The sequence below is a fragment of the Marmota marmota genome, unplaced genomic scaffold (genome assembly GCF_001458135.2).
Source record: "Marmota marmota marmota unplaced genomic scaffold, marMar, whole genome shotgun sequence".
Lineage (NCBI taxonomy): Eukaryota > Metazoa > Chordata > Mammalia > Rodentia > Sciuridae > Marmota > Marmota marmota.
In genome coordinates, this window is record NW_026000229.1 from 15172541 (window position 1) to 15184751 (window position 12211).

At 37.8% G+C, this 12211-nt stretch overlaps 2 protein-coding genes across 6 annotated transcripts in view; one reads left to right on the forward strand and one right to left on the reverse strand.

The window, feature by feature from the left end:
- The window catches only part of Tipin (TIMELESS interacting protein), a 17675-nt gene extending 12707 nt beyond the window's left edge, over nt 1-4968 (forward strand). For 4 of the 5 annotated variants that reach the window (XM_048793558.1, XM_048793557.1, XM_015480514.2 and 1 more), the window contains one exon: nt 2102-2449. In XM_048793558.1, coding sequence (XP_048649515.1) covers nt 2102-2280 — 179 coding nt within the window. In that variant the 3' untranslated portion in view covers nt 2281-2449. Of the gene's footprint in view, nt 1-2101; nt 2450-3479 lie in introns of those variants that run through there. The other variant, XM_048793559.1, reaches the window with a different exon arrangement.
- The window catches only part of Dis3l (DIS3 like exosome 3'-5' exoribonuclease), a 36929-nt gene continuing 29672 nt past the window's right edge, over nt 4955-12211 (reverse strand). Inside the window, exons 11-16 of the mRNA XM_048793214.1 lie at nt 10106-10639; nt 8321-8475; nt 8042-8220; nt 6383-6528; nt 5623-5797; nt 4955-5534 (exon numbers count right to left, since the gene is read on the reverse strand). Of these exons, the coding sequence (XP_048649171.1) occupies nt 5226-5534; nt 5623-5797; nt 6383-6528; nt 8042-8220; nt 8321-8475; nt 10106-10639 (1498 nt within the window). The 3' untranslated portion in view covers nt 4955-5225. The remainder of the gene's footprint in view (nt 5535-5622; nt 5798-6382; nt 6529-8041; nt 8221-8320; nt 8476-10105; nt 10640-12211) is intronic.

Consider the following 12211-nt stretch of genomic DNA (forward strand, 5'->3'; position numbering starts at 1 on the left):
GGAGGGGAAGAGAGCTATTTGGAAATATTGAAAGAATGAGTTTAAGATGGTTTTCTGGATAGCTCAGTATCTCCTAGGATTCTGAATTGTTCAAAAATGTATTCTTCCCTGACTTTAAATCATAGACCAATTGAGAATTTTAGAGCCATTTGTTGTGATACAAATAGGTACTAAAATTCTTTTTTTTTTTTTTTGGTATTTATTTTTTAGACACAATACCTTTATTTATTTATTTTTATGTGGTGCTGAGAATCAAACCCAGGGCCTCGCACATGCTAGGCAGGTGCTCTACCGCTGAGCCACAACCCCAGCCCCACTAAAATTCTTTTTATTGTATTGTGTTCTGTTATGAGGTGCACTTTTGGTGGCTGTTCATTTGCTTATCCCTTCCCACTTTACAAACTGCCTTAAGATTTGCTCTTTATTTATTTGGAGCCAGGGATTGAACCCACAGCTTTGTGTATGATAATGTACCTGCTCTACAGTTGAGTTATATATCCTCAGCTTTAAATTTGCTGTTTTTAAAAATGATTATGGGGTTAATGCTATATAAATAAGCATTAAAACTATATTTAAAAAGAATCACAAGTTTTCTCAATTTCTAGATTTTTCCTTCAAAGTGGGAAAAATAATTATATGGTAAGTAAAGACCATATTGTAAAACAAGTTTCACTTAATATTACAACATTCTTAAATATTGCGACTACCACTCATGATATTTTTTCAGCTAAAATGAACTTATTTTTTATCTTTACCAATGTTTTATTAGTACCATGTGAAAAATTACATGAATATTGGGCTGGGACTATAGCTCAGTGGCAGAGCACTTACCTAGCATGTGTGAGGCACTTGGTCCGATACTTAGCAATACAACAAAGGTATTCTGTTCATCTACAACTACAAAAATAAATTACATGAAGATAAAATTAACAGTAGTGGCTTTCTTGCCATCTCAATATATACCTGGTAATAGGTATTTAAGTCTAACCTCTTTATAAGATATAACTTAAAATTTGCCCAAATAAAAGTAATTTTCCTAAATTTTCTTTACTTTAGATCACTTTGACATAAAATTATTATGCATTTGATTTTTTGAACCTCTTTCACGTAGTTCTGATTTTGAATGAGAAGTTACACTTGGCTTAAATTCAAACTGCTGACTCACAACCAGGTGCAGTGGTGCATCCCTATAATCCCAGCAGCTTGGGAGACTGAAGCAGGAAGATCACAAGTTCAAGGGCAGCCTCTGCTATTTAGTGAGGCCCTAAACAACTTAGCAAGACTCTGTCTCAAACTAAAAAAAATAAAGGGCTGAAGCTATAGCCCAGTGGTAAAGTATCCTAATACCAAAAATTTTTTTAAAAGTTGGAGTTTAGTATCATTCAAGACCCCTTGCACCAGGTGTGGTGGCCCATGCCATAATCCCAGCTACTTGAGAAACTGAGGCAGGAGGATCACAGGCTTGAGGCCAGTCCCAGCAATTTAGCAGGACTCTTTTAAAACAATATTTTTATGTGGTGCTGAGGATCGAACCCAGGGCCTTCCACATGCTAAGCGATTGCTTTACCACCAAGCCATAACCCCAGCTCAAGACTCTTTATCAAATAAAATGGGCTTGGGATGTAGTTCATTGTAAAGCATCCTAGGTTTGATCCCTAGTATAGAGCAGGGGTTTGCTAAGGGCACACATAGTACCACTGAGCTATTCACCTAGCCCCAAGACCCTTTGCATTTTAAGTGGACTTTATACAAGTGTAAAAATCTCATAGGATTAGGTGTAATCAAGCTGGGTATAGTGGCTCCTGTAATCCCAGTAGCTCAGGAGGCTAAGGCAATAGGATGGCAAGTTCAAAGCCAGCTTCAGCAACTCAGTGAGGCCCTAAGCAACCCAGTGATAAATAAAATATAAAAAAGGGCTGGGGATGTGGCTCAGTGGTTGAGTCCCCCTAGGTTCAATCCGTGGTAACAACAAAAAAAGTAATCATAATTAAATGATCATAGGTTTTATTTCTACTAACCCAAGCTTTTGAAGATATTTATACCTTGGATATAAGATTGAATCAGGTCCTTATGAATAATAATAATATAATTTTTCCTTTAGACATGTTAATGAATACACCCAAGGCACAGACAGTTGAAGAGATTTGTATTGATGAAGACCAAAATGAGGAGTCAAATGGATTAAACAAAGACATTTTAGTCAGTTCACATAATGATGCTTCTGTAAATGAAGAGGAGCAATTAAAATTAGAGGAAACACAACTGGACCAATCCTTTTAAAATGTGCAAAGGTAATTTTATGCTTCATCCAGAAGTGTTATCAAAGTTAGATACTCCTCCCCTAGAAAAAGTATCTATTAACTCTTCTGCAAGTTTGGGATTATTGTGTATTTTGTCTGCTTTGTAAGAAAACCCTTATGTAGTAAAAGTGTTTGGATTCTTGTTTAAACTCTGATATTTATTTATAATTGTCACTAATATTAGTAAAGTCTTTTTTTTATATATAGATATGACTTCATAAAGTGATTATTAGTTAAGCAGCTTCTAATACTAGTGTGTATTAAATGCCTTATTTCCACTAAATTGCATGTTTTAAGATGTAAATATGTATTTAAATTTTTGGGGGGGGTGCTACTGGGAATTAAACCTAGGAGTGCTATACCATTGAGCCCTTTTTAAGACAGGTCTTGCTAAATTGCTGAGGTTGTCCTTGAACTTATGATCCACCTACCTTTTCCCCAGATCACTGGGATTGCAATTATGTGTCACCAAGCCTGACTTGACTTCACTTTTAAAATTTTGTTTAGAGACAGGATCTTGCTAAGTTGCTTAGAGCTTCACTGAGCTGCTGAGGCTAGCTTTGAATTCACAATCCTCCTGCCTCAGCCTCCTGAGCCGCTGGGATTACAGGTGTGTGCCACTGTGCCAGGCTTAATGTCACTTTTTTTCTTTTGGTAATGGGGATTGAACTCGGGGGCACTCGATCACTGAGACACATCCCCAGCCCTGTTTTGTATTTTATTTAGAGACAGGGTCTCACTGAGTTGCTTAGTGCTTCACTTTTGATGAGGCTGGCTTTGAACTTGAAATTCTCCTGCTTCAGCCTCCCAAGCCACTGAGATTATAGGCATGCACCACTGTGCCCAGCCTTGGTGTCACTTTTTAATTAATTTTTTTCATGGCACTGGGTATTGACCCCAGGGCCTTGCACATCCTAGGCAAGCATTCTCTGCCACTGAGTTACACCTTCAGCCCCCTAATGTCTGTTTTTTTTTTTTTTTTTTAATATTGTGTTTTAGTTGGACACTATACCTTTATTTTATTTGTATGTGGTGCTGAGGATCAAACCCAGAGCCCCACATGTGCTAGGGGAGCACTTTACTGCTAAGCCACAACCCTAGCCCCCTAATGTCTGTTTTTTAAAAAGAAATAAAAATGTCTTCGGAAACTTTTTTTTTTTTTTAATATTTATTTTTTAGTTTTCAGCGGACACAACATCATTGTTTGTATGTGGTGCTGAGGATCGAACCCGGGCCGCACGCATGCCAGGCAAGCGCGCCACCGCTCGAGCCACATCCCCAGCCCTGTCTTCGGAAACTTTGTGAAAGTTTTTGATCACTGTTCTGCAATTATATTTTTGATAAAATGTTCACAGTGTTGCCTGTAGTTTGAGGAGTCACTTTAATAATTAAAAGGGCAAATGAAAGGCCAACGTATTATCTAACCATCATAGATTCTGGGGAAGTTCAAAGAATGCTCCTTGCTACCTTTTTGAATAGTTGGGAGGAAATTTGCCCAATATTATGAGTAACACAGACTGAGGGATGATTCATAAGTGAATTCAACAGATTGACCTTTCAGTTGGGTCCAAGTATTGGGAAGAACATTGTACAATGACACAGAGATAAAGATTTAGGAAATAAGGAAGATTTGGGACTGATGACTATGAAGCTATAAGTGTTGGGACCAGATGGAGAAAGGACCTGATTAGAGTTCTCCTTGCCTGCTTTATCAGGTTGATAGAGAGGTTAATTAGAGATGGGAAAGGATCATGTTGACAACAAGTTTAAAGAAGGTCTGGTTCTTGGTAGGAGATTCCTATGGAGAGGAGGGAAAGAACTAAGCCAGTTTTTAGGAAGTTTTTTCCCCCCCTTATGAGAAAGATTATAAATATTTATAAAACTATAAATGTTATAAGTATTTATAAAGAAATGCTCTTACCTCTTAGGGAAAGAGTGGAGTGATGGTGCTACATTTGCTTCCATCCATAAAGCCAGGATAGATGGACATCTTCACAGAGCTTTTCAGGCTTTCTGACTTCAGATAGAGAGAGGAAGTGACAAAGATGGTTTGATTGAAAATCCAGGAAGTTAAGCACAAGAACAACGTATGGGTTGTGTGCTTGATACAAATTGCCATTAGTGATGGGCCAGGAGGCATGTGTATCAAGAGGATCATGGTTTATTGTTGCCAATAAGCAGTCAGCTAGATGATGGAGTTGCCATTGATGCCTAGAGAAACTGCTTCCCAGGAGTCCCTGTTCAGGCCTCTGTCCATAATCATGATCTAGATGAGGAGGGGATTGGGAGAGGGGGGGTTGTTTTTCCGATGATGGATTTACTGGCATTAACAAGTTTCCAACAAGTGGAATCCAACATACCTCATTATCAGAGGAATACACAACAAAATGGGGGGTGGTGTGGGAAAGGAGATTTGCGATAATAGTTTGCTATGTATCCCACTGCCCTCTCTATGCCCTATCCCCATCTGGTGCTGGGACAACTGGGAAAGTTTGAAGTAGAGGAGTTTTAAAGTGGATAGGTGGACAGGACTGGGTCTTCCCTGAAAGTGATTGAAAAGTTATTTGACAGATGTTAGAAGGGACTATGTCACTGGCACTTTTGTCCCAATGAGGCAATTATTTTTTTCAATAAGACTTTTTTTTTTTTTTTTGGTAAGAATTGATTTGAGACAAGATAACTAAAAATTAAGTCTAAGTTTATGAAAATTAGGCTAGCAACCTGCTTTGCACCGCCATCCTAGCTGAAAAATCAGTTTACTTAGTAATCTAGTTTTACTTTTTAACAACTTCAGTGAATTATGAAAGAATATTTTATACATATATGAAATACCTCTCCAATCTTGAGCAACTGTAGTCCTGAGTAACACCAAATTAGAAGTTTGAAAGAATGTTAAAACACATAAGATAAAGTTCAAAGAATATTTTATGTCCTGTAATTGCTTGAAACATCTAGGAGAGCTAGGTCCCTTATCTCCTCTAGAAGTGTGTATAGACTTTGCCCCTTTGTTTGGCAGTATTCTTGATATTCTTCCTGAATGATGTTTACTTTGACTTCTTGGGCAAGCTGAGCTTCTTCCATAGATCTGGTCACTTCTTTCACTAATTCACTCTTCAGCAAGAGAGAACTCTGATGAAAAAGTTCTGTGTTTGGTATCATGTATGGTTTGTTGCTTATTATTTCAAGCCTGATTGTATCAGAATGGCAACGCAAGGCTTGTACAGATATTCTTACCTATCATGGAGGAAAAAAATACATATTACTAAATCAAATTCTTTGTTATTTACAATGAAAATAATACTTAATGTAAATATAGACTTACTGTCACATGGTCAAACAAATGGAATGTAACAGATTGCCCTGCTGTTGTGGTAGAGATTATTTTGTTTTGAAATCGTTGAAGAGATCCTGGTTTCCATTCGGAACGACTATCTGGACCACATGAGATCACTAAACCATCTTTATTTTTTAGATAAGCAGCACCTTTAATCCCAAACCTGAATCAGGGCCAGAATAAAAATTCAGAGATAATGTACTTAGTATATAGATATTGTATGTTTATCTAGGATGCTAGTTTTTCTTCTAGATTAAAAATACCACTTTTCCCATGGTTTATTTATTTTTCTATAGCAAATGAGAACACAAAATATTTAGCTACGTAAGATCCTAAAATAGATATAGATGGACATACATATGTACTCGGGAGTATCCTAGGGACCAACCTCTCAGGAAAGGGTCCCACGGGTGAGAGGATGCCTCAAAGAGGTAGGTGGATGCTGGCCCGGCCCAAGCCCTTCTGTCCCAGGAAGGGGGCCCAGGGTCCCAGGTGACACTAAAATGGCCCGTTGCCCCCGTTTTGTATCTATAGTAACTTTATAAATAGTTGCTTAATATTTTTATTTTTTGCAGTCTGTGGGGTCAAACCTAGGGCATCGTGCATGCTACGTAAGCACTCTACCACTGAGCTATGTCCCTAGCCCTAAATAAATATTTTAGTAAATTATATCTAATGTACTGTTTTGGTTCTACATTTTTAGTTTAATTCTGATTTCTTATTACCTATTGCATTGGATGTGACATACCTCGGTATAAATACAAGCACACCATTTGTTCTAATTGAGTAAATAACTCCATCAGATATGCATCGCTCCTCAGTTTCAGGGTCCTTGTCTTTAAAGTACATGCACTGGAAGAGCTCAGTAGACTGCTTCTGAGAATGCTGTGCTGCCTGGAAGAAGCACAACCTCGAGCATTATAACAGACCTTCCTGAGAGTCCCAGAAGAAACCTAAAATTCACATTTCTTTCTTTCTTTTTTTTTTTTTTTTAAGTATTTTCCAGTTTTTTTTTTTTTAAAGAGAGAGAGAATTTTTAATATTTAGTTTTTAGTTATCTGCAGACAGAACATCTTTGTATGTGGTGCTGAGGATCGAACCCGGGCCGCACGCATGCCAGGCGAGCGCGCTATCGCTGGAGCCACATCCCCAGCCCTGAAATTCACATTTCTATAGAAAATATGTCTTTATATTATCCCATCAAAAAAGTCATAGAAAATAGATTATTTTATGAAAATAAAACTTGTTTTTAGTTCATTGAAGTAGAGGCTGGCAAATTTGGGATATGTCCTTAGAGCACAGAAAAAGTATTATATGTATATATGTCCTGTCTTTTTAAAGGCTGGGCTGCCAGTGTCTCTTTGGTGGAAATGTAAATTAGCCCTACTATTACTGAGCAATTTAGTAATATGCATCAACATTTTATTTCTGTATACCTTTTGACTCAGTAATTCCCTTGCTAGGATTTACCCAGGCAATAATCTGAAAAATCCATAACAATGTATGCACTAGGATGGTTATAAACAAAACTTTCTGTAATGATGGAAATGTTCTGTATCTGTTACTAATAGGTGGCTGCTAATCACAAGTGAACTGAATTTTTAATTCTAAATAATTTAAATAATCACTGTGGCCAATGGCTACAGTATTGTACAATAGAGAACACAAACATTGGATACAGAATATTATCTTAAACATTTAGTTACTTTGTAATATTCTGCATCACCCAATGGTTTAGTTCTATACTTTACAATCTTATAACTACTAGTAATAATATGAAATAGAATAACAAGTAGCTTCGAAAATAATTATAATAGTTATAGCAACATGATATGCTATCAATTATAGGTTATATAAATGAAAAAATTTAAAACAGCACATATTGTATATTTTATAAATGAAAATGTTAGCGCTGTCTAGAGTTGAGTGGCAAGGGGTTAGGTGAATTTTTTGTCTTCCTATCTTTATGTGTTGTTTGAACCTTTATATTCCTGCCTTTTGGGAAGAACATCTAAACTATCATCAAATTTGGAAATTCAAGACAACCATGCTGATGTGTTCCTATAGTCCCAGCTTCTAGGAAGGCTGAGGCCAGAGGATCATTTGAGACAAAGTTTGAGACTAACTTGGGCAACATAGTGAAACTTTGTCATTTAAAAAAAAAAAAAAACTCCCAAATCCACATGTTATCTAAGAATACTTGCAAATATATTAAGAGTATTGTTAGAATAATTCTAGAATTTGTTAATGTGTATGGTATTCCATTCTATAATAAAGCTCAGTAGTAGCGCGCTTGCCTAGAATGCATGAGGCACTGGGTTTGATCCCCGGTACCACATACAAATAAATTTAAAAAAACAAAAATATAAAGAGATGATGGTAAAAGAATTGTAAAATGTCTTCTTACTCGGTTTCTGTTGTTGATATGTCTGCACAATTCCTCAAGATCCTTGTTGCTGAGTAGGTTTTCTTTCATTTCCATTTTCTTATCTTTTGAAATGGCTGCCATCAACAGTCTGTGTACTATAATATCTGAATATCTTCTTATTGGAGAAGTAAAATGAGTATATTTATCTAACGCGAGACCTTCAGAAAGAAACCAAAACATCAGAATTAAAAAATGTCTGTGCTTTTTAAACAAATTGCTGAAGGTTACAGTCACACAGAAGAAAATTTTATCATTCACCATAATGATGGAACTCTTCCTCCGCACATGATCCAGTAGAGAAATACAGTGCATTAGACATAGCCTGCGTAGCCATAGAGCGTAGCAGTCTGTTTACAATAGGATCATTGGGGTCATTAGCATTATCCAGAGAATCAGCCAGTGTTTTATTGGACCTAATAAAGAACAGAAAAACCTTTATGTAGTCCCAAAGTTAAGTTAGAAGTAAGGGTTTATGGGGAACCCTTTGCTTTTTGGTCTGATTACCTTTATCTGCCAGCAGTTAAATTTTTTTTGGACACATTTCAGAAGCAACTCTTTTTAATTACAGAAATCTAGTTTGCTTTTAGGATTTAAACAAAAGAAGAATGTCACAGATTAAATAAATTTCTTTAGTAAAGCATTGTCCTGAATAATACTAGGTTGAGTTAATTCTTGTAAATAGCAGGTGGTTAAATTCTTACCAAGTTGAATTCTTTATTTTTTTTAATGTTGTTTTTAAGTTGTAGATGGACCTTTATTTTATTTATTTTTATGGGGTGCTGAGGATCGAACCCAGTGCCTCACACATGCTGGGCAAATGCTTACCACTAAGCTACAGCCCCAGACCCCCAAGTTGAATTCTTTTTTTGTGGGGGGGTACAGGAATTGAACTCGAGGGCACTTGACCACTGAGCCACATTCCCCAGCCCTATTTTGTATTTTATTTAGAGACAAGGTCTCACTGAGTTGCTAGTGCCTCACTTTTGCTGAGGCCGGGCTTTGAACTCGTGATCCTCCTGCCTTTGCCTCCAGAGCCACTAGGATTACAGGCATGTGCTACTGCATCTGGCCAAAGTTGAATTCTTTTTTAATATTTTTATTTTTTAGTTGTAGTTGGACACAATACCTTTATTTTATTTATTTTTATGTGGTGCTAAGGATCAAACGCAGGGCCTCACATGTGCTAGGCGAGTGCTGTACCACTGAGCCCCAGTCCTAGCCCCCCAAGTTAAATTCTTAAAATACTTAATTTTAAAAATCCAATACAGATCAATTTTTTTTTTGTGGGTACTGGAGATTGAGCCCAGAAGCAATGTACCATTGAGATAATATTTCCAGCCCTTTTTTCATTTTTTTATTTTGAGACAGGATCTTGCTGAGTCTAGCCCCAAACTTGAAGTCCCCCTGGCTTAACCTCCTGAGTTGCCTATGCCTGGCAGCCTTTCTTTTTAAATATGCTCTCAACTACTGAGCTACATCTCTACCCCTTTTAATTTTAATTAGAGACAGGGTCTTACAGAGTTGCTTAGGGCCTCGCTAAGTTGTTTTGGTGGCTTTGAACTCACAATCCTCCTGACTTAGACTCCCAAGCCACTGGGATTACACACATGTACCACCACGCCTGGCTCAAAATAATTTTTTAAAACCCAACAAGTAGGGCTGGGTTGTAACTCAGCGGTAGAGCACTTGCCTAGCATGTGTGAGGCCTGGGTTTGATCCCCAGCACCACATAAAACTAAATAAACAAACCAGGAAATACAGATGTATATAAATAGTTAAACTAGCCAGGGACTGTGGTGTCTTCCTGCAATCCCAGCTGTCTGAGTGGCTGAGGAAGGAGGATTCCAAGTTTGAAAGCCAGCCCTGGCAACTTAGTGAACATTATTTGAAAAAATAAAATAAAAAGGGCTGGGGACATAGCTTGATAGAGTGCTTGCCTAGATGTGGAGGACTGTGGGTCTGATCCCCAACATGGCAAAAATAAAGATCTGCCAATGTACAGTACTTCCTGCCATTCATCTGCCTGCCTCAAAGGAGGAATACCGTGTATCAATGAAGAAGCCTTTTGCTTTAGCACATTCCCGGAGCTCAGAAAAAAACTCCTGGTGTGGAGAAGGATGTTGGCGCAACAAGGCTTGATGAGGGAAGTTCTCCCAGATCTTCTTGGCTACCCAGTGGTTGGCCAGGATCATGCATTCAGCCACTGTCTCATGGACCTCCAGGGGTTGCTTGGGGATGAGGTCATGAATATTCTTTTTTTCATCGAGCTGCACTCGAACCTCTACCCCTTCCAGTTCCAGGGCACCACAACGGTCTCGTTTAGCTCGGATATGGCGAGCTATATCAGTCAACTTTCCAATTGCCCACACTAATTCCTCCAGTTTGGCTTGTCTGCTCTTCTCATCCAAGTCTTTAAGTTCTGGAATATCATCAACAATGCTGAAGTTTCCATCCAGTAGTTCCTGGGCTGCTTCATAGAAGAGTTTATAAGCTGATCGAATAATGGTCCTGCCATACCACACTTTCTTAATTTCATAAGAGGTTTCATCCAATTCCCACATGACACTTACAGCATACCTACAAAACCAGTAACATTGACAACATCACTATTCAGCTCTTATTTTTGAAGCAAACAGAACTTGACCCTAAAAGTAACTTGAAAGAAATTATATCACTACAGGTTTTTGGTCCAATTATTCAATCCAACCACACTAATAATAAATCAAAATGTATTTTAACTTTAATCAATGATGCTAGATAGGTTCTAAGTTCTGAAAAAATCTGAAATGAGTTTATATGTAACAATACATAATCTACTTTACAGGTCTCCATTTTGACTAGAATATAATGGCACTGATAGAAGAGTCTATTTAGCTTCCCGGGATAATACAGCAAAGCCTTTTAGATTCTACAGGATGACAGTAAGCTAAGATACCAGTCTTGATGACAGCTTAATTTAGCAAATGTTCATTCAGCAGAGAACCATTTTGCCATCAAAACACGTTGTTTCCTGGGTGTGGTGGTGCACGCCTATAATTCCAGTGACCAGGAAGGCTGAGGCAGGAGGATCACAATTCAGACCAGCCTCAGCAGCTTAGTAAGACTTTGTCTCAAAAAATAAAAAGGTTTAATGGTTGTGGCTCAGTGGTTAAACACCCCTAGATTCAATCCCTGGTACCAAAACACTTCATTTAAAAACTAGTTGGTGTGGTAGCCCATACCTATAATCCCAGTATCTGGGGTGGCAGAGGCAGGAGGATCACAAATTTAAGGCCAGCTTGGGCAACTTAGCAAGATCTGTCTCAAAATTTTAAAAGGACTAGGGATGTAGCTCAATGCTAGAACTCTTGCCTAGCATATAGTGAGGCCCTGGGTTTGATCCCCAGTACTGCTAAAATGTGTTTATGTATGTATATACAATTTGTATTTGGAAAAAAAAAAAAAGACTAATTTACCCATATCTAAAGAGTTCTCAAGTCAGTAATGGATCACACAACCAAACTGAAAATGGGAAAGGAATAAGAATCCCACAGAAAAGGATACACAAATGATTGTGAAACATAAGAATGTTTAACTTTCCTCATAGTAGGAAAAATACAAATTAAAACTACTGTGGGCTGGGGATGTGGCTCAAGTGGTAGCGTGCTTGCCTGCCATGCGTGCGGCCAGGGTTCGATCCTCAGCACCACATACAAACAAAGATGTTGTGTCTGCCGAAAAAACTAAAAAATAAATAAATAAGTATTAAAAATTCTCTCTCAAAAAAAAAAATTAAAAAAAAAAAATAAAACTACTGTAAGATACCATTCTTCAGGCTGGGACTATAGCTCAGTGGCAGAACACTTGCCAGGTATTCATGAGACACTGGGTTCGATCCTTAGCACCACATAAAAATAAAACAAAGGCATTTCTATCCCTCTACAACTACAAAAAATTTCTTAAGACGGACACAGTAGCACACACCTGTAATCCCAGCAGCCAGGGAGGCTGAGACAGGAGAATAGTAAGTTCAAAGCCAGCTTTGGCAACTGCAAGGTGCTGAACAATTTGGTGAGACTCTGTCTCTAAATGAAATTCAAAATCGGGTTGGGGGATGTGGCTCAATGGTTGAGTATGTCTGAGTTCAATTCCTGGTACAAAAAAAAAAAA